The 22,790-nt window shown below is 37.5% G+C and overlaps 1 protein-coding gene across 1 annotated transcript in view; it reads right to left on the bottom strand.

Moving 5' to 3' along the window:
- The window catches only part of LAMA1 (laminin subunit alpha 1), a 200,534-nt gene that overhangs the window by 5,818 nt on the left and 171,926 nt on the right, over positions 1-22,790 (bottom strand). The window contains exons 54-62 of the mRNA XM_069099665.1: positions 19,564-19,715; positions 18,619-18,804; positions 17,311-17,449; positions 14,095-14,207; positions 12,799-12,988; positions 10,101-10,259; positions 9,443-9,596; positions 7,450-7,583; positions 2,282-2,504 (exon numbers count right to left, since the gene is read on the bottom strand). Of these exons, the coding sequence (XP_068955766.1) occupies positions 2,282-2,504; positions 7,450-7,583; positions 9,443-9,596; positions 10,101-10,259; positions 12,799-12,988; positions 14,095-14,207; positions 17,311-17,449; positions 18,619-18,804; positions 19,564-19,715 (1,450 nt within the window). The remainder of the gene's footprint in view (positions 1-2,281; positions 2,505-7,449; positions 7,584-9,442; positions 9,597-10,100; positions 10,260-12,798; positions 12,989-14,094; positions 14,208-17,310; positions 17,450-18,618; positions 18,805-19,563; positions 19,716-22,790) is intronic.

The following is a 22,790-nucleotide window of genomic DNA, read 5'->3' as shown; positions in this document are numbered from 1 at the left end:
AGTGGTCGAGAATGGGAAAAGCTTAAGAAGCTCCGAACTTGATGGTCTCTGAGTCCCCTTCATACTTAGGTTTTGTGATCTGTGAAATGTATAGTCCTATATTTAGGATGAAAACAAATCAACTGTACAAAAGAACGGGGGAGGCCCGGTTAGACAATTGTTTACACATATGAAAAAGACCTGAGGATTTTGTGAACTATAGAATGAATGTAAATCTATAGTGTGAAGAACCACCAAAAAATTCCATTGTGATCTCCTAGTAATGGTTCTATTTTTTCATCTATAATCAGACCATACCAAACTCTGTAGTCAGCTCAGGCTGCCATCTTTTAGGTAAAAAACTGAAAAGCAAGATGGTGACTAAAGGAAGGCAATTAGGATGGCAAAGGCATTTGAAACTATGTCCTACGAGAATGGGCTGAAGGAACTAATGACGTTTAGCCTTGAGTAGACTTAGGCTAAGAGCAGGATGGCATGATAGTGTCTTCAAATAACTGACAGGGAATAAAAAGGATCAGTCCTGTTCTTCTTGTCCACATGGTGTAGAACTAGGAGCCCTGGGTATTAGGCAGATGTAGGTTAGATGTAATGAAGAACATCCTAATTGTCCAAAAGTAGAATGGCCTTCTTTAGAAAGTAGTTTCTCATCCCTGGAGATCTTCAAGATGATACCGCTGGGGCAGCTAGGTGGCACAGGGAATAGAGCACTGGCCCTGGTCTCAGGAGGACCTGAGTTCAAATCCAGCCTCAGACACTTAACACATACTAGCCATGTGACCTTGGGCAAGTCACTTAACCCCAATTGCCCTGCCCTCCCCCCTTCAAAAAGCAAAAACAAAACAAACAAAAACAGGAATAAAGAAGAAAAAAAAGTTCTACAAACCTAATCAAACATAAAAAAAAGATGATACCCTCATTAGAAATTTTGAGAAGATTCCTATTAAAATATAAGTTGAACTAGATAATCTCTGTGTTCCTTCCAACTATGAGATTCAGTAATTTCCAGTGGTAGAGTTGGGACGTGACTCCTGTTTAATCCCTCTTTTGACTACCATGCAATGTAAGCTGAATTAACTGGTTCACTTTATGTCAAATAATACTTACTTTCAAAGCTACCTAATGGTTTATTTATTAGTATATACTATTTGAAATTCTTCCTCCTACACCTGTGTACTTTAGTCATTTTTCAGAAACAAATCATAGAAAGAGGAATCTGTTGTGAAAGTAGAATTTATATCTGAATGTCCCAATTACACAACTCCAGACAAAGCTATTTTCTATAACTTTTAACCTTGAAATTAAAAAAAAAAATGTTTTCAGTGTAGAGGTGGCTAGGTGGCTCAGTGAATAGAGCACTGGCCCTGGAGTCAGGAGGACCTGAGTTCAAATCTGGCCTCAGACACTTAACACATACTAGCCATGTGACCTTGGGCATGTCACTTAACCCCAATTTCCCTGTCTTCCCCCTCCAAAAAAAAAAAGAAAAATAATTGTTTTCCGTGTGGTAACATTAGTCAGTAGCACTTGGTCAATTCAGAAGGCTTCATACAAAAAACTGGACAGAGCATTCTTTAAAAGGAAGGGAGTCAGATTTGAAATATGGCTAAATAAATGAGCCATCAACAAGTCATCAACATTGTAGAGAGGCTGCTGGACCCAAGCAGGCTTTGTCTAGATGACTGAATTTATGTGAAAATTAGAAATAATTGACAATTTCCAGGAGGATTACATACTCAGGATCAGCATCTAAAGATGACTTTTGGAGATGTGTATAAGAGGCTGTTCCCTCTATAGAAACTGATGAAGACACAGAGGAAAAGATATCTAAATCACCATGCGAAATATTTTGATGCTATCTCTTTCAGATGATGTTGTGCCATAAATAATCTCTCTGTTAAGAAATGACTAAAACCAACAATTTATAGCATATGGAATACTGGAGATTTTGGACAATAGCCTTTGCATATAAAGATGGTTTTCAAAAGAGGAACCTACACTGCTCATGTTTATTATAAAATAATCTAGGATCCTTTCCATCCCTAAAATGAGACTGGCTGTTTTTTTAAACACTTAAATCCCCAACATAACTGGAATGGCATCCATTATTAAATTTCATGAAACCTAATAATTGATGTAGGCACCATAATACATGAGTCTTTAATAATGAGCTAATTTCTATTGGCTTCTCATGCAATAATATAAATGTGTGTGTGTGTGTGTGTGTGTGTGTGTGTGTGTGTGTAGTTTTTAATATAAAGATGATAATAAAGGCCATACATACCAGGATATCCCCCAACATAGATGGGGTTGTTGGTGTCTGCAGATGTGGACTGAGTGTGTGGGCTTTCAGCAGGAATGGCATTTCCATCAACAATTAAAACAATCCGGTGTTTGCTCTTGTGGGCTTGAAGCTTGTGCCACTTTCCATCACAAAGGCTTCTTGCAGATTTGGGTTCATATGTAGCTGTAATCCTACCCGCTCCATTGTTGACATGGAATGAAATCTGAGTAAACAATCAAGAGATAAGTGAAAATTGGGGCAAATGACTTTGTTGTTGTTCAATCATATCTGACTCTCCATGACCCCATTAGGGTTTTTTTTGGGCAAGAATACTGGAGTGGTTTACCATTTCCTTTTCTAGCTCATTTTACAGAGGAGGAGCTAAGGCAAACAGATTTGCCTACAGTCCCACAGTTAATAAGTATCTGAGGCCACATTTGAACTCAGGAAGATCCCAAGATCCTGGTTCTACGCTCAATGCTCTATCCACTGTGCCGCCTAGCAGCTGAGAGTAGATAAAATCATAATCCTCTACTGAAGAGGAAAACTATATTTGAAATAAAATATTCAGTCATGAAAAATTACTTGTAAAAGGAATCTACTTCTGTGCCCTCTCCAAATTAAAAAAAAAGACAATGGTCATGTTATGAAAAAGATTCCCAACCCCAGAGTGTGTGACAGTAATCAGGTCTTGCCAGTTCTTTGCAGGCAGAAGTTGCTTGAAGTTGCTCTGAAAATGATTGAGATTACCTGGCTGTGTGGATCCAGAGAGGAGCTAATGCATCCTGTTCTGGATCATCTCTTGTGTGAATTTTTTAGCCTAAAATGGGACCCTCAAGTTTATGTATGAGGACTTCATCTGAACTGAATACTACAAATATTGCTTTTCAGATCAAATTCTTAGAAATAAATTGTCCTTGGGGATATGCAATTGGGAAATTCACAATATGTACAGAAGAATGATTGGAGTTTGACCTCCAACTTCATGAAGATCAGAACCTGAGCTGAAAAGCTTAAAGAAGGTGAAGGTAGGTTGATCGAATGAAGAGATGATACCTAGTAAAGTGCCTCTGCCAACTGTTCCTTTAGACCAAATCAGTTCATTTTCTGAGTAGGAGCAGAGGCCATTTCTGGTGTTGTTCTAACATCATACTACCGCCAGAATGGCCAGTTATCTTTTTTCTCTCTATTGTTCCACTCTGATCTTTCCCTTTTCTTTTTCTTCTACTATCTTTCCTTCTGCCACTTCCCTTCATATTCTCTTCCTCTCCATCTCCAAACTTTTTTCTTTTCTTTGTATTAACTTATCTTTGCACATATTGTATCTCAAAAACGGAATATACAATGCAGTTTCTGATGTTACCGACTTTATATCCACGGCACTTAGCAAGATGCTTTGTATAAAGGAGATGCTTATGGTGAATTATAGTGAATTGCATTCTTCCTTTTTCCCTCAGTACTCACAGACTCTGCTGACACCAAAGGCTTATGAATAGGTTACTGAAAACTCTTCTAGTTATTGGGAGGTTTAGAAATATGAGTTTTCTCTGGAAGTAGGTCCTTACTAGTTGTACAATGTCAGATAAACCTCTTAATCTCTCTAAGCTTCATGTTCTTCATTTCTATAATGAGAATGTTAGTACATGTAGGGTAGTTGTGGAGATCAGATGAATTCATGTATACAAAATATCTTTGTGGCCATAAAGTCTTCTGTGAATGTGAGCTATCACGGTTGCTATCCTGTTGCTATTATTCAAGCAGCATTGTAACATGGAGCAAAATTTGCCCCTTTCTAGATAATTATAACATACAATGTGAAAAAAAACCACATTGTTTATCCTATATGTCAAATTTATAAAGTAAGTTCTGATTTTAGGTAAGATTACATTCTTTCACTCCATAACAAAAACTACTTTAATTATCTTATTTTACAGGTTTAACTATTTCATTTTATTCATTTAAAACAGTAACAATATTTGCTTTTCAAATCTAAGATTAAATCAACTGTCTTTCTTTATCAAGATTTGGCAAATATGCATTATTGTAATAAGCGTTCACACTATTTATAAACAACAGTAGAGATGTTACTCTCTAAAATGGAAATAGTTCAAATTTTACCCCTACTATTTATGTGAACTTACAAACTCAGCAAGACTCAGGAGATGGGAAATAGCAAGTACCAGGAAAGTCAAACTAGCACCTCCACCTTGACCACCGTCTTCCCTCAGATCCCGATGGAGACATCCCAGGACCATGAAGAAAAGAGCCTTGGGAATAGAAATGCTTCCAGCACAGCACCCACAAGCACCATCTTGGGGAGCAACCCCCGTGGAGATGCAGCCTGGCTTGTTAGTGGTATTCCTCTGCTTATGAATCTTAGGTAAGTTTATTTTATGTACAAAATAAATTGTAGAACTTGCTTCAACAAAAGCAAGCTACCAGTGAAATGGGACTTCTGTTTAAAAGCGAACAGAATTTGCAAGTTCTAACAAACTCTTCTAACTCTAAAGTCTTTATTTCCAGCGTGAAAAGTCATTTCTAGGTCTGGGGGACCCATCTTTACAATTCCCTATGAGGTCTTGATAATTACCACAAAAAGGCAAATCACTAAACAGTATTGATTTCTTGCCAACTATATTACTTGCCAGGCACTGTACTAGGTTCTGGGGATACAAATACCAGGAACAAAATGATTCTTACTCTCAAGGAACTTACATTCTAATGAGAGAGGCAGAAACTTGTTTCCTTCCAACTAATATCTTACAGCCTAAAACATACCATGGTAATAAATGTATGCCAGTCTTCACCCATTTCCTTTTCAAGAATTTCATTTGTCAGGCAAGAAAAAACACATTGCCTCCGGCTTGACCAAAAAACAGTGAATTAGGACAGGAAGTGTGAGTTTTCCTAAAGCCTTGCAAATCCAATCCAATACAGTTTTAAACTGTAAAACAAGGAGATGATGTAGCTGAGAAATCAGTTATATCTATCTAGCAGAGTGAATTCCAGCTATAGGGAAAGGAAAACAGTAGGAATTCCAGAAATACACCAGAGACGAAGTCCAAAATTGGAACTAACAATAAGATCCATGGCCTCAAATGTCCATTTCCCAAAAATATGAGGTATGAGTAATGAGCAAAGTCAGAGTTCAATAAAGAAGACAAATTTGACTTCTGTTCTACTAATATGAAATTTTTGAGGACTTGAATCTTATGACTTGTGCGGTCAGTGAGCATCATCAGAAGAATGCCAATTTTGAAAAAGATAGGTGTGTACAAATAAAACTAATTCATCTAGCATAAGAAGGGAAGTAATTGAATAAGAAAAATGTGTCCATTTTCTCATATAAAGATTGGTTATCCAAGAGATATAAATAATTAACATATATTTACACACATTTATGTGTGTATCTTATATATGTATGTCGAAATCAAAGTCATTCCCCAATAGATAAGTAGTCTGAGATTTGAACAAACAGCTCTTAAAAGAAGAATTGGAAACTGTTAGCAACCATATGGAAGAATGTTTCAAATCACTAATAAGTGAAATGTAAATCAAAACAAACTTGAGGTTTCACCTCATGCTCAGAAAATTTGTAAAAATGACAAAAGATGGGAGCAAGTCAATGCTGAAGGGATTGGGGTAAGATTCGATGCACTAGTGCTTTGTTGGTTGAGTTGTTAATCAGTACAACTATTTCAGAAAACAATCTGCAATTAGGCAACTAAAGTGACTGAAATGTTCATACTCAAGGAATTGATTGGTAAGAAAAGCCTCACATAAGGTGGCTAGGTGGCACAGTGAATAGAACAATGGCCTTGGAGTCAGGAGGACCTGAGTTCAAATCTGACCTCACACACATAACACTTACTAGCTGTGTGACCTTGGGCAAGTCACTTAACCCCAATTGCCCTGCCTTCCCCCTCCAAAAAGGAAAAAAAGAAAAGAAATGCCTCACACCAAAATATTTGTAGAAACACTTTTTGTGGTTATCAAGAAGTGGAAATAAACTAAATAGTTTATAAAAATTTTACTTTTACTTTTCATACCTACAGAATGTTCTTGAAATATATGTAGATAATTCTCATTTTATATAGATGGAGGTATAGGCATATAGATTAGTTGTTAAGGATATTCTATCACTTTTTTCTTAGTTTTTTTTTCTATACTATACCTTACCTTTCCAAATATTTAAAAAGGAATCCCTCAAGATTGTCTCCTCTAGCACAGACATCCTCTGTTTGTATTTGTTGTACTCCAGATGCACATGCTATCTTTTTTGGTTTTCCTTAGTGCCTTTTCTACTTCCTCATGTAATATTTTGGCAATTAAAATGTTAAGAGTCTTGGGGTGGCCAGGTAGCACAGCGAGTAAGAGCACTGGCTCCAGTGTTGGGATGACCTGGGATAGAATCCGGGCTCAGATACTCAGCACCACACCCAGAAATAACTGGCCATGTAACCTTGAGCAAGTTACTTAGCCCCAATTGCTTTAAAAAAAAATTTTGAGTCGAAACATTATCATTGATGGAGAAAATGACTTGCTATAGAAATCTTTGAAGATCATTTCTTTTTTTTCGTCTGTTATCCTCCCTCCAGTGTTATCCTTAAATGTTCTCCAGATGATATGACTTTATTGACTCTCTGTCCAAGTTTTCAGGTAATCTGTTTTTCCTTCCCTTGCTCTTTGCTATTTTAAAACCATAATTTTTTCACCATTTTCTATAAGATTTTACAATGATATTTTTAAATCAGTCCAGTGGCTGCTTTAATTTCTGTTTGGCAAGGATATCTAGTGATTGCAGGAGGAATTGGTTTCTAGGCTTTTTTGGTACTCTTGTATTTAGAATGCTCTACTTTTTTCAATGCCATTCACTTTTTATTTATCCTGGATCTTTTGTAGTAAACTGTGGTGCCCTTCCCTCTACCAAAGAGCCAACTTGGGCTTCTAACAGTACCATCAAGTCAGAAACAGGGGAATATGTGTGGGGGTTTTTTTCATTTTAAATGAAATGCAAAGAATTTTTTAGATTATTATTTAGAATTAACCAATTTTTTCCCCTTCAAGAGTAAAGACAATCAAAATTGGCTCTGTGTGCTCTTGCTATTACTCAACTACCCTGTTACTGTTATTAGAATAAAACCACCATAATGAAAACAAGTACCTACCTTGCCATTTACCATCTCTATTCCAATAGCATCCACTTTGGCACTACTAATTCCAAGGAGAACACCATTCATCGCAGTGGTCCGAAACTCTAGTGTGATATTGACATCTGATCGAACTTTGTAGCCCTCTTTGACTAGAAAACAAATGTAAAAGCTATGATGGAATAGGATGTGAGGAATGTAGAATGCGCAAGACAGTTCAGTGAACAAAGAGATGGCTTGGTTTGTTTTTCTGAATGTCAGGGTGTTTTTAAGTACTCTATTGTTTACACTATCACAACAGCAACAATAATAGCTAGCATTTATATAGCACCTTAAGGTTTGTACTTTACAAACATCATCTCATTTTATCTTCACGACAATCCTGGCAGATAGGTGCTATTATCACCCCCATTTTACAGATGAGGAAACTGAGGGAGAAAGAGAGAGAGACAGAGAGAGAGAGAGAGAGAGAGAGGTTAAGTGACTTGCCCAGGGTCACACAGTTAGTAAATACCTAAGGCTAGATTTGAATTCAGGTCTTCCTGCCTCCAGGTCTAGCCCTGCACCAATTAGGCTACCTTTGAAAACATACCATTATTTAATCTCATTACCTTACTGCTTCTAGATTTATTAATTGTAAATTATCCTGGTTATAAACATAACAAATATGGAAATAAGAGTTAGAGAAAGGAATCTTTCATCTTCACCCATGGAAAAGTCTGGTGCCTCCCATAAGTTCCTTGTTTTGAATATCGAAATACTTGAGCACTTTGCTTAAAAAAAAAAAAAGATTCATGTTACCCCTACATGATTTAAATAGAGTCAATTTGATTTTTACTAAGATTTACATAATGCCCATTTTTATACTGAGATACAGAATGTGTAAAACTTTCTTCAAGACAAGTATGTGATGAAGCCTAACCTTAAGGCATTTGCATTCTTAGGCAGCTTGCAAGTACAAGATCTACTTTTTGTGGATCAGGATTTTGAAAGTCAAAATTAAATGTATACCTCCTTTCGAAGTAAGAGTGGAAACAAAGCATTATGTAAATCTGAGCAAGATCAAATTGACTCTGTTTAAATCACAGAGGGGTGACATGAATCAATTTCAGCTACCCTTCCTTTGGGACTCCTTTTAATAGAAGTTATCCACCATTCTCCCTCCCCCAACCCTAGTTACACAGCCTAGAGAATTTAGTGTTTTCTTTGATTCTTCCCATATTTAATCAGCTACCAAAGTCCTGTCACTTTGACCTCTAGAATTCCTTTTGCTTCTGTTCCCTCTTTTCTATTCCTATTACTGCCACATTCATTCAGGTCCCCATTTCCTCTCACTAAGACAGTTTCAGTAGAATTCTCCCTAGTCTCTCTAGAGACTCTCCCTCAAATCCATTCTTCTTGCTGTGGCCAGATTAACCTTTCTATGTATAGGTCAGCCTGTGTTATTCCACTGCTCAAAAAAGGAGTTGTATTGCTGCCTACCATAGTAGGTGCTTAATAAATGTTTTATTGACTCACTGACTGCTCCCTGGACACACACTTCACTTCCTTTCTTTAATGCCATTGTTTTATATACCATCTTCCTACTGAGATCCTACCTACATATCCTTCAAGACCCAGCTCAAAATGCTCCCTACTTTATGAAGCTTCTTCTGATCCTTTTTATTTCTCTGAACTTTCTTAGCACTTTGTAATATCTGATGTGCTTATCACATTCTATTTTGCTGTGGAGTAATCACTCAACTTTGGTGGACCTCAGTTTTTTCATCTTTAAAATGAGGGGATTGGACTAGTTGATCTCTAAGAAGACTTAAGTCATGGTTTGCGTTATTTACATGCATAGACTTTAGATCTAGAAGGACACTCATCTAATCAACCCATCTCATTGTATATATTTTCCCTCTACTAGACCACAAGCACTTTGTCTATCTTTGCATCTTCCTCACTATTAAGAATAACCTTTTGCACTTAGTAGGTTAACAAATGATTAATTGAATAGAATATTACTTACCAAGTGCAACAAATCCACTTCCTTCGAAGAAAGTACCTTCCTGTGCCATTGTATAGCATTTATTTACAGAAGAAGCAGAGATCGGGTTGCTTTTGTCGAGCTGTTTGCCGTTAATCATCACCTCCCCAATGCAGGCGGGGATGCCATAGGTAATCTGAACCAAAAGAAATATGACAGTATGTGAAGCAGATGAAAAGCCTTATGAAACTGTCATATGGCACTGCCCATTAGTACAGAACCTCAAGATAAGGTTGAGTATTTATGTTGCTAATATATTAGAAAGAGTTCTGTATTTATTGTGAAATACTACTATTTATTGTGAAAGAAATGTGTAGGGCATGGGGCCATCACCAGTATAGATTGCAAAAGACCTTTGTTTTCTGAGTTTTGTTCAAATTGTTACAATACCATCAAAACAACCAACAGTTTGGTCTTAGTAACTAGTAAGGCTGGTTAGAATTCAGAGTGTAGTTAGAACATGCAATTTGTAAACATCTTTTATAAAGTTGGGCCCCTTCTGAGACAATTTAAAGCAACTGAAAAATAAAATTTTCAAAAGAGTCTTCCAGATCTGGGTTATGAGGACTCGCTTCTTGGGCAAAGTGAGCACATGATCAACTGAGACACAGTGCTAACACGATTAGAGAAGGCTTCTTACATTTCCAATATTCTTGGCTCTATAATTTAATGGAAGGCCTCCAAGGTAAAATTTTCCTTCCACATCTAAGGTGTTACCATCTCCTATGGTGGTCACCATCGTCGATTCTTGTCCATCTATTGTGATGAAGCCCTTTCTCTTAATATACTCTGTTTTCACCTGAAATTTAAACAAAATCTGTAGGTTAGATAAAATCTGAGCAAACCATAACAACCTCTTTCTTCTTGTGACAATAGCAATAATTCCTCACTGCACACACAACGCAGAAATAGCAAACTACAACAAATTAGAGAAAAGGAACTCTACCCAACAATCAGAGATATAGAAAACTTAAGGATAACACCACTTTTCATTTTGTTCTATTATGACCCAACCATGAGGGGAGGTCTCTACGGGGGAAGGGGAAGGTGGGGGGATGACTCTGAGTCACTTTGCTTTCTCTCAGTGGGTTCATTGTGGGATATGGCTATGAACAAGTAGTCCCAGCCTGGATTCCTCAGTTTATACCCTAAGGAAAGAGACCTCAAAGGGGTCAGGAAAAATGAGCCCACTTCTTTGGATACTCGATGGGTAAGATCATACTGGCAGGCAGCAAGTGAGGAGTAATGAATGCATCAATTACACCTTAATAAGGCACAGAGTACAGAGGCAGGCAGTGAGGGAAATGGGGTAGGAGAAGAAGGCCAAGAGTATGAGGAAAAGACAGAGGGAAGGGAACGGGGAACACCAAGTGACCTAACTGTGGATCAGAATTAGGGGCACTCAGGTAGCATGGACTCATTACAGGTAGAGGAGTCCGTGAGGGATGGGGTTTGGGGCCTCATTCTTAAAAGATTATGACAGAGGGAGTGGTCTAACTCTTCTTCCATCTTAACGTTAGCACATCAGCATATCAACATCCTTTCCAAGTTATTAGTACCAGGTTAGGGTTATTACATTTGTACAACATTGTGCATGTTTAGAGCTGATCTGTAGCTTACAGACTGAGGGGCTATTACTGGGACCCAGGGGCAGTTATAACGGAGCCTGCCTGGCTTCCCCAAATTTAGCACATAGTCTCAGAATACGATTTTGATTAATTAATTTAATTTAATTTAATTAATTTAGTAGGCAGTTTTGAGACAGTGACTGCTATGTTCCTATTTCTTAATTCCCATTTCCTATTTACTGTTCTCTTATACTGGTTACTTCTGTATTTACTATACCAACTGGGAGGGTAGTTGGGGAGAGCATAACAAGATATTATTTCAATACACATTTGTGTGCCATTTGTTAACTTTTTCAAAGTGCTAATACATCTAATTCCCATTCCTCACCTAGCACATTAGCCACAACAACAACAAAATACAATAAAAATTGTTAGCAATTATACAGCACCTACTAGCTAGGCACTATGGTAAGCATTCTATAAATATTATCTTATTTGGTCCTCACAATAACCCTAGGAGACAATTTCTGTTATGATCCTCATTTTATAGGTTAGGAAACTGAGGAAGACAGACATTAAGGGACTTGCCCAAGGACACACAGCTAGTAAGTATTTGAGGCTGAATTTGAGCTCAGGTCTTGATTCCAGGTCCAGGGCCCTTATCAATCAGAAAAAAAGGAATCCAGGGATGGTGGCAGCCACTGAGTGAAGGTGGCACTTGATAATATTATTATTATTATTATTTTTTTTTATTTTTAAGCAATCGGGGTTAAGTAACTTGCTCAAGGTTACACGGCCAGTTATTTCTGGGTGTGGTGCTGAGTGTCTGAGCCCGGGATTCGATCTCCAGGTCGTCCCAACACTGGAGCTGGTGCTCTTACTCGCTGAGCCACCTGGCCGCCCCAATAATATTATTTTTAATATTAGACTATGAGAACCTATATACTGCAGCCCTCTCCCCCAATTCTCCTGACGATCTCTTCCCTGGCACAATGAACACAGTAGGGAGCTGAATGTCAGACTGCATAATCAGAATCTTTGCACAACACTACCCGGAAGAAAAAAAAAGCAAAAAGCCAGAAAACTCCCTGAGCATGAGAACTTTCTAAGCAGTCCTTACCCTGGGGGCCTTACCCTGGGGGCTCCTTGAGGCCAGGGGCTATCTTTTACTTTTCTTTGTAATCCCAACATTTACCCCAAGGCCTGGTACATAGTAGGTACTAAATAAATGCTTATTAACTGACTGACAATCCAGTCCCTTTCAGAATAATCACAATTTTCAGATTAATATATTCTAAACGAATGTTTTCCTTAATTCAAGGTTCTATTTTGCATAAAAGTCAGAATAGAAGTTTTTTTTCCCCCCATTCAGGCTATCATAAACATTCTATTTTTATTTAACTCATAAATCTTGTATCTTAAGAGAACAGAGATACAGTTTCCAAGTCTACATTTATAGTAATAACTGAACAAAATGTACTTCTTTTAAAAAGCTATATGTTTACAAGGATCTTATCAATTCCTTCTAATATAGCTTTGATAAAACTGAAAATCAGTTTTAAAAACGCTAAATTTAGATATCCATTTCAGGAAAGTTTTTTCTAAAAGTTTTGGTAAATTTAAGTCACCGAGTGGATACACTTTACTTCTCCTTAGCTTGTTGACATAGCAAGTCAGAGAACTGTTTTTGTTTAAGTAAAACATGGGAGCGGCTATCTGAGGAAGTGAATGGAGCTTTGGAGAAGAGAATCCAGATGTCCTGGTACTTACCGTGTGCCATTTTCCATCACTGAGGAAGGCAGGATGGGAGGCTTTTGTTCTCCCTTTCCCGAGATCAAACATGAAATAGAGCTGACCCCCATGAAGCTGAAGAGTTGCATAATCAACCTGGTTCTGATGAGCCACGTAGTAAATCAGACCACTTGAGGCGAAGGTCCGGATAGTCAGATGCACTGAAAGCCTTGTGGGGGAAAAACAGCTTAGTGTTTATAGAGAAAAGCAAATTTAATCTCTTTGTAAGAAGAGTAAGTGGGTAAAGTGCTGGACTTATAACCAGAAAGAGAGATCTGAGTTCAAATTCTGTCTCAGATACTGGGATTTGAAGAGAACTGAAATCAGGTCTCTCTAGGGGCAACAAGGTGGTACAATGGATGGAACACTAGGCTTAAGGTCAGGAAGACCTGAAATCAAATCCAGTCTCGGTTACTCACTAGCTATGTGAACCTGTACAGATTTCTAAGTCTGTTTGCTCAGTTTCATCATCTGTTCAATAGGGATTATGATATCACCTCTGTCCCAGGGTGATGGTGTGGACAAAATGAGGTATTTGTAAAGTGGTTAGCACATTTCACATGTTACATTAATATGTAACATGGTTACATATTAAGTGCTATAGAAATGTTAGCTATAGGTGGCGGCTAGGTGGTGCAATGAGTAGAGCCCTGGCCCCGGAGTCAGGAGGACCTGAGTTCAAATATGGCTTCAGACACTTAATACTTACTAGCCGTGTGACCTTGGGCAAGTCACTTAGCCCCAACTGCCTTATCGTCTTCCCTCCAAAAGCAAAAAACCCCAAACAAATAAATAAATAAATGTTAGCTATTGATATTATTTATTATTATTCCTTACTCCAAGTCCAACATTTGATATTAATTAATCTCATTAGAGAACCCAATAAGGAAGAAAGGAAAGAAATAAGCATTTATTAAGTACCTACTATGTAGGCACTTTATAAATATTATCTGATTTGATCCTTATGATAACTCTCAGAGGTAGATGTTTATTATGATTTCTATTTTACAGTTGAAGAAACTGAGGTAGAGAAGGTTAAGTGACTTGCTCAAGGTCACATAGCTAGTAAGTTTCTGAGACAGGATTTGAATGCAGGTCTTCCTGTTTCCAGTCCCAGAGCTCCACCCACTGTACCACCTAGCTACCTCTAAAAGCAATAATAAAATGAATACCAGTTGCTTCTTTGGGAATGACCAAAATCCCACATCCTCAAAGTACTCCTCATAAGTTAAACCTAAAGGGATGGACCATAAAACAGAATTGAAACACACATACTTCTTTCTGATAGCAGACTGGTCGAAAGGCAAAACCAAGTGACTGCCTGCAGTCAGCCCAAACTGATGGGCATTGGGGACATAGTCTGGCTCTCCATCCACTGCACACTGCTCCTGTAATCAAAGACAAAAACAAAAAAACTTCAGAGGTCCACACATCTACAATGCGTGCATCGAGCTCACCATTCCCTTGCACGTCAGGGGTCTGTCACCTAGCTCTGGGTGAGTTAAGAATAGTTCATACATTTAAAAGTTTAATTGCATTTAAAAATGCAAAAACCATCATTACTCAAGGGTTGTACAAAAAAAACCAGCAGCACAGATTTGACCCTCAGGCTGTAGTTTGACAACCTATGCCCTAGTGTATAAATAAAATGTCTATTAATACTATTTCTTTCTTCTTTATGAAATTAATCAGATTTAAATATGTTTGGACTAGAAAAAAGGCACATTTGTCAAAACATAGCGATAAAATCTTAGCTTGATGGACAGTTCCTTCTTACATAGAAAAAGGAAACTTCAATTTGTACCGATAAACCTTTATTCCTTTCTCCATATTCTCCCGAAGAATTTTTATTGGCTCTTAAGAGTGTTTCATGTAAAAAAGTATCATACTAAGGGCATAGGGTCCACTGGTACATCCCCCAAAGACAGGCAGCATTCAGGAGATGTTGACTGTTGCAGATTAACACAACTGTTGTCAATTTAGAAAAATGCAATTGTAACAACAATGGCACCAGAGCTCCAGACCTCCTATTGCTGATGTATGGTTTGAAATATGACTGGAAGGGAGAAAGTCAGGTAGGAACATGGTTGAGAGTCCTTGTAATGGCAAGAAAAGCAGTACTTTGCTGCTTGTTTCAGCTATCCAAGTGCCTTTGAGACTCGCTTTTGATTGTGTCAAAAGTCTTAATAGGCCTAAAGGAATTTGGAGACCTTCCCTGCCCTTAATAGGCCTCATGTGCCCATGGTGGGAGCAGCTTGCCAAAAGAGAAGAACAGGAAGGAGCAGAGTAGAAAAAGGCTCAAGCAGAGCTGGGATCAAGCAGAACTGAGAGGGAGGATGCTTGTGATTCCAGCACTCTGATAATCTGTGTTACCTTATGGAAACAGAGACAGAATGCTTGTGATTTTGGTGGTCTGTTGATTTGGGTTACTTTCTGTGAACTGAGAGAGAGAATGTTTGTGATGTCAGTAGTCTGTGGCATTCTGTCTGTTGGTCTGTCAGACAAAAGCACCCTGTCTGTTGTGCTTAGAAAGGAGTCCTGAAAGAGGACTTCACTGCTGTTACAGAAGTCCCGGGACTTTACTGTTGATTTGTGTTTGATTTCTCAGACAGAAGCCTTGTCTGTTGATTTGTGTTACTTATACAGAAAGTGAATTGAGATGATAATGCTGACAATATATGTAAATATTGCTGTAGCTCTGTTAAGCTTTGTCTTCCTAGAGACAGAAACTTTGAAGAGCTTGGAGTGGAGCAGTCCCTGTAAGCTGAGGTTTGAAACAGGAGCAGACATCTGCCTACTTTTGAGTCCAGGCAAGAGTTGTGTGAATCTAGACCAAAGTCATGTGAATCCAGGCAAGAGCTGGGAGCAGTCAGCCTGTGGAAGAGGAGTTGAGGGGTTTGGAAGTCAGCCTTGAGTTAAGATGAAAGAAGACTTTACTTGGGTACTCTGTACTGACTGATGAGTTTGTGACTTACTGAATGAAGGATACATTTTGTTTAAGATTATGTGGCCACCTTAGTAAAAAATTGTTGTCTTATATTGTTGTTAATGTTGTGCTTTAGTTTCTTGAATGTTTTGCTTTAGTTTATTGCTGAATAGAGAGTTCACTGTACTATGCAATTAGATCCTTAAAGTTATTTACAGCAGCAGTCCTCAGGAGAGCTGCTCGTGATTGACTTTACAATCAAATGGATTAACAAACCTAAAAGGGTTGGAGGAATCCTGTAACCTCTTCCCACTGGAGAGAATGGGTCAACAGAGTCCCTGAAGATTTATAGGATCATAGATCTACAGTAAGAAGAGACTTGAAAGTTTTTAATCTATTCCAACTTACTTTACTGAGTAAAGTAAAGACTCAGTAAAGAAACTGAGTCTCAGGTTATGTGACTTACCCAAGGTGACACAGTTATTAAATGGAAAAGCTGGTAGTCAACTTCAGGTTTTCTGACTCCAAATCTGGTGTCCTTACCAATTCATTGCATTTGTAACCATCCCTACACTAACCATAGGAGTTGAATGATGCTATATAGTTACTGTTTCTAGTTCTGGATAAAAGCAACACCAGAGGGGCGGTCAGGTAGCGCGGTGAGTAAGAGCACTGGCCCCAGAGTTGGGATGACCTGGAATCGAATCTGGGCTCAGACACTTAGCACCCACCCAGAAACACCTGGCCGTGTAACCTTGAGCAAATTACTTAACCCCAATTGCTTAGGGGAGGCCAGGTGGCTCAGTGAATAAGAGCACCAGCCCCAGTGTCAGGATGACCTGGATCGAATCCCAGTCTCAGACACTTAGCACCCACCCAGAAACACCTGGCCATGTAACCTTGAGCAAGTTACTTAACCCCAATTGCTTTAAAAAAAAAAGCCAATACCAGGGGTCCCAAAGGCAGTAATTTTGAACTCAAAGATCTCAAGCATATTAGTATACTATTTTTAAGCTGAGTATTGTATTACTAGCATGATGTTAGCGTCCATTTTGTCCAGGAAAAAGTAAAAAGTGTTACCAAAGAGAAATATTGCTGTTCATTTATGTCCAACTCTTCAGGACCCCACAGACCATAGCACGCCAATAATGTCCATGGGGTTTTCTTGGCAAAGATACTGGAGAGATTTCCCATTTCCTTCTCCAGGAGATTAAGGCAGAGTTTAAGTGACTTGCCCAGGGTCACACAGCTACTACATGTCTGAGGTCAGATTTAAACTCAGGTCTTTTTGACTCCAGGCCCACTGCTCCATTTACTGATTCATCTAACTGCCTCCAAAGAGAAATATTAAATAACAACAAAAATATCTTCACCACAAATTAGATTATATGAATCCAATACTTTTTTAAAAGACTGTTCAATATTAGCTATTATGACATATTTAATTTTTACGTTAAAATGAATGTGCTCTTGTGCCAATATTTGTTAACTTGTCAGATTGCATGTGAACTGTCATGGCTTATGATTGTAGCAATCAGGGTTTGATTACACAGAGCTATTCTTACAGGACTTGATAAGGGGTGAGCCTCTGGCTGAAGCTCAGCGTCCTCTTCGTGGATCACTATTGGTCGAGGCTTTTCTGAAAGCAGGCAGCTGTCCATGTCCACTTGCTCATAACTAATTGCACTGGTGAAATCCAAAAGCCTAGGCAACAGAGAGGGTTCCAGAAATTAAACTACCATGCCACAAAAATATGCTGAAAGAATAATTTCTGATCCTGAATTACCTTACAAATATTTTAAAGAAAATAAAAACTATGATAACATAACCGATATGATTACTGATTAGTTTAATCTTTTTATAAAGTAGTTGAGACATATCATGACATTATTATAAAGATTCATGTGTTGTAGGCCAGGACTGATTCAGGCTATTTGGGTGCTTCAGATTGAGAACTGAGATGAAATAAGATATTTGTTGACCGTCTAATACTTTAAAAGAAAAGAAGGATTATGGAGCTATAGCTTGGAAAGGATATGAAACAAACATGGAGCATTGACTCAGTTGAGCACAGTTTCCCGGCCTCCATGTTGGCCAATTCTGCCTCCTTATGGTCTGACTTTTATACTCATACCTCCAGGAAGCTACATCAGTGTCCTGAGCCTTGGTCGCTCAAGCCAATTAAGTCTCCAGTATGGTTTTAATCCCTTTTAAGAAAAAACTAGCCAAACCACGAGTCAAATCACAAACCTTCAACCCTAACCCTAGATTTAGTAAAAGCTTAATAATAACTCATTTTTACCACTTATAGGTACACAAAGCTTGGAAGCTGCCTTAGTTTAAACAGGGCAATCCATTTCTGCAGCTATGATTTTGGTGATGAACTCAACAGAGCAATAAACCTGCTGCCCAAGGTCTCAACATTACTTTCTTCTAAATATTTACCAAAATTTTAATTTAATCTTTGTAGACTCTTCTGCAATCATAAGGAATCAGTAATTAAAAAAACAAAACAAAAACCACCATTTCATTCTCTTCTAAGGACGTAAATAATCTGAAGTGGTATAAATAATCTTGGTGGCATAAATAATCTGAAGTCAACTTCCCAGAGTTTCAAAAATTGAGTTGAATATTTGAATAATTTTCATAATATACCAAAGTCTGTTTGTGAATAAAGTACTTATAAAGACCTCAATGATTCTCAGATACCAAAATTGGGCTATCATAATTATGGGGTATCAAAGTTCCATAGAATTTGAATTTTGGGATTTCTATGCAATAGAAATGGGTCATAAATAACTAATATTCACATTAGAGTAGAATGTTATAAGGACAAGTTATTCTTTTGAAAACCTTGATTATATTAGACTTACTCCATGTTGAAGATCAAGTTTTTTATACAGCCGTGAAAAGATTTTCTCATTCTGAAGACAGAAATGCCCTCTCCTTCTGGGATTCCACCTATATACAGGTTAGATACATTTATAATCCTGGTTTCTACCAATGGCCCAAATCTCATTTCTGTGTGATTAGCCTCATCTACTTGAATTGTGATGATTCTGAAAATTCAAAGAAATAAGCAAAAAGTTGAGTTTTCTGTTTCTAAATGGAAAAATGAATAACAAAGGATAGACCCATTTCATTAGTTTACTAAAACAAATTTATTAAACAATGTATGAATCACTACCAAACAATGTATTAGTAAAATGGTAGTATGATTTCTTCTTGAGGATGCATAAATTTTCACAACTAAACTTTAGTGATTAAAATACTTAAGGTTTAAGTGACATTAAGTATTAAAAACAAAGATTTTTATATTTTCTTGCTCTTTATCCTTTAAACAGTTCAACACACACACATCCTTGTGTAGGGACTAAATTAGGAAAATTGGTCACTCTAAATATTCCTACTCTTTTACAACCCTCTATTGCAGTATATACAAATATCCTGGCACCTTGATATAATTATACCTTGTGGCAGGGAACAATTAAGCATAAAGACATTCTGACATGGGTTCCAACCAAAAGACGGTTTATCTATTGCAATACCAAAAGGAGTTTATTATAAGGCAGTCACACTTTTAAAGGAGCCATAGAATATGGGTTGCTAAGAATGGTATCATATATACTGAGACCTCAACATATCATGAGATAGTAAAGTCTCTGGATACTTCCATCTGTGAAAATAAATGTAAAGATTATTTCAATGTAAGAATCATTATAACTAAGTGACTTCTGATGGGGACATTTTTATCTAATGATGATACAATTATTACACAAATGTGTGTGCCTGTGTTTCTTTATGTATGTTTTTAGTACCTTTTATTCCTGATCAAGACAATGGAATGTTCCTGCCCATCACTGTATGTTCCTGTGGCTGAATGAAGGGTGGCTTTTCGAGTGCTCATTCCATCCCCAGGATTAATATGTACTTCAAGATGACCCTCGATCAGTACGATGGAGAAGAAGGGCTGTGAAGATGTCACATTGAGAGGTTTTCCACAGGACATAGGTTTTCTCGTTTTAATTTCTAATGTTCTCTTTTATGTAATCTAATTATTTATTTTTCAAGCTTTTTTTCAAGAAAATAACAGCTTGTATTCTTATAGTGAAGGTATATAAAATGCTTTACATGTTTGATTTGATAAACAAAAAAATAGCATATACTAAAGATATTTTCTTTATAATTCAAATAAAAACATCCAAATTTGAAAATTAATTGAGCTTTAAAATGGCAATTTCAAAAAATTAGGGAAAATTCTTGGTATTTTGATTATTTATAGAAACAAAGTTTTTGTAAAATTTGTTCTACATGGAAATAGCATGCATATTTATTCAGTGTTATAATTTTGGTTAAAAAGAATAGCTGTTTCAGAACATGTGAAATTATTTATTAGATAATACCCTGTAGATGTAACACTCAGACTTTTAATACATACCCAAACCCTAATTATTTCTGTTTCCTGATTTTTCATGATCTAGAATGACATGGTTTAATCAATTAGGAAAAATAAATCATAGGGAGTAAAGCTGATAAATTGGAGAATCTTAATCCCTCCTTTCAGGTAATTTCTATAAAGTGAAACTAGGGAATTTTAGGGACAAACTCTAACATATAGGGAGAGAAATGTGAAATAACTCTAGAAAGGTAGTCTAGAACCAAATTTATCAGTGAGATAATATTTGTAAAAAAAGTTTTTTGGCAACATGGCTGACATATAGTAAGTGTCATATAAATGCTTAATCCCTTCCCCGCTTTATAGTCTGACCAACTAGAAAACTTAAGACTTCTAGCGAGGCCTAACAAAGTTCTTCATGCTCCAAAAAGCACACATTAACACTTCCATTCTGGGAACAAACTCAAACTCATACACCAGAAAAGGAAGACCAGGATCCTCAACTACAGTGATAAGTTTCCTTTAGGACTTCAATCTTGTATGAGTTAGCCAAATTGTATCGCTGAGCCTTTTGATTAGTTCACCAGCTGTTTTATCATGATTCTGTTTTTTGGGGGCCACATTGATGGTCTTTACTTGAGTAGGACCATAGAAGGGGTGGACAAGTTCCATTTACATACTACCAATATTTCTTCTCAACTACAAGGCTTTCCCAGTAGCCTTTCCATTGTGGGTGTGGCTTCTCCCTACTTGTCTATGACACAATTGTTTCTGTAATGCTAATGATAGCAATTAACCTTAATTATTTGCCTTAGTTTTCTTAGTGTGGTTGAGGATCATCTATGATTCTGTTAAGAAGGCACTTTCCTGTCCATCATTCTAATATGGTTTACTCATCAGCATATTTTCCCTTACTAAAACATTAATGTACAATAATGATTTATTTTTTGTTTTTTAACTTATTAAAAAAATTTTTTCCCAAGACAATCAGGTTTAAGTGACTTGCCCAAGATTACACTGTGTCAGGTGTATGAGGTCACATTTGAACTCAGGTCCTCTTGACTCCATGGCTGGTGCTCTATCAACGACCTAGCTGCCTAAGAATAATGATTTTACTTCCACTTATACAAGTTTTAGTTTGTAGAACTTGACTCAGCTTAACTTAAATAACTTTAATTTCCCCTTGCTATTTTTAATATTTTATATATATCAGAGGTACACTTTTTTCCCTGAGTCTTTCAGGTACAGTGTGATGGATGAGGACAATGGATAGTCATGTTAACAGTACTCTAATAAAAATTACTAAAATTCAATTCTTGACATTTTAACATTACAAATGAATAGTAAGAGTCATAAAATACAGGAATAGAGTTGTATGAAAAAAAGGGGGGAAACAATCAACCATTTTTTATGCTTTTTTCATTTTCAGTCACTTAAAGTAAGGATCATGCAATATAAGGAAACCACTGCTATGTGCAAAAGCTTCTTTTTTAATTAATGCAAATCATGACAGAAATGACAAGGAATAATACATTACATTTTCATATTTTAAAGCAATCTTAAACTTCTTAGTTTTTCCAAATGTCTTGTATCTTTTATGGGAATTATTATCCTTCCAGTTACCCAGCTTGTCAGCCAAGGGAAGCAGTCCTTCACTATCCCTTAACCCTCACATCCAATCACTTAACAAGCTGACTCTGCACACCCCTTGCATCCATCTCCTTCCCTCGCTCACAGGGCTACCCTCCTAGTTCAGACCCTCACAACTTTTCATCTGGACTGCTGTGATAGTTTCTTAATTGGTCTTCCTGGTCCCCTCTTCAATTCACCTGCCTCACAATTGTCTAATCTTTCTAAAGCCTAGGTATGGCCATGCCACTGACCTTCTGAAGAAGCTTTAACAGTTCTCTATTGCCTCTTGTCTAAAACCTGTTGTTTGTCTTCATTTCAAAGAGGATCAATGACATCAGAGCAATATTTGAATTTAAGGGAGGCAGAGTTGACTTACTCTTTCAGAATCATGAGAGTCCAGTGGCAAGACAAAAGTCAAGATGACTGGGAATGGCCCCGGATGAAGTGGACACCCTTGGCATTTTGGATGTCTGATTAAATGCTACTCCCTCCACCTTAATGACCATGGAACATATTGTTCTAATCCACCCATTCTACTGGAGGAAGTTTTTACACTTTGAGTAGATATCCCCCCTAACTCAGAGAAGGGTTTGAGACTTGTCAGTTCCCTTCAATCTGGTTTAGCCAAGATGGCTTACCTGGTTGTGACCACCAAGCATGCTGCAGCTTCTTGGAGCCACAGGTGAGAGTTGAGTGCCAGGTAGACAACAAAGGTGGATAAGTGGCCCTGAAAAGGGCTCAGCAAGTCCTCAAACCAGAGGTATGGAACAATCCAACTCTAGCCTGCCTTTCCAGAATCACTGTACATTACTTAATCTCATACATTCCACCTGTCAGACATACTGACCTACTTGCTATTCCCCTTCACCACATTCCGTCTCCTGCCTCTGTGTGCATGTCTAAAATACCTTCCCTTCTTACTATTGCCTTTTTACATTTCTAACAACTGTTAAGGCTCAGCTCAGGCGCTACCTTTCTTCATCCCCTAAGTTGCTCTACCCTGACCAAAATTACTTT

Source organism: Petaurus breviceps, unplaced genomic scaffold, assembly GCF_028583685.1.
Source record: "Petaurus breviceps papuanus isolate PSGF00001 unplaced genomic scaffold, PetGlider_PUasm1.0 38, whole genome shotgun sequence".
NCBI lineage: Eukaryota > Metazoa > Chordata > Mammalia > Diprotodontia > Petauridae > Petaurus > Petaurus breviceps.
The sequence above is the reverse complement of the archived record's forward strand: the minus strand, read 5'-3'. Positions and strand labels throughout refer to the sequence as shown.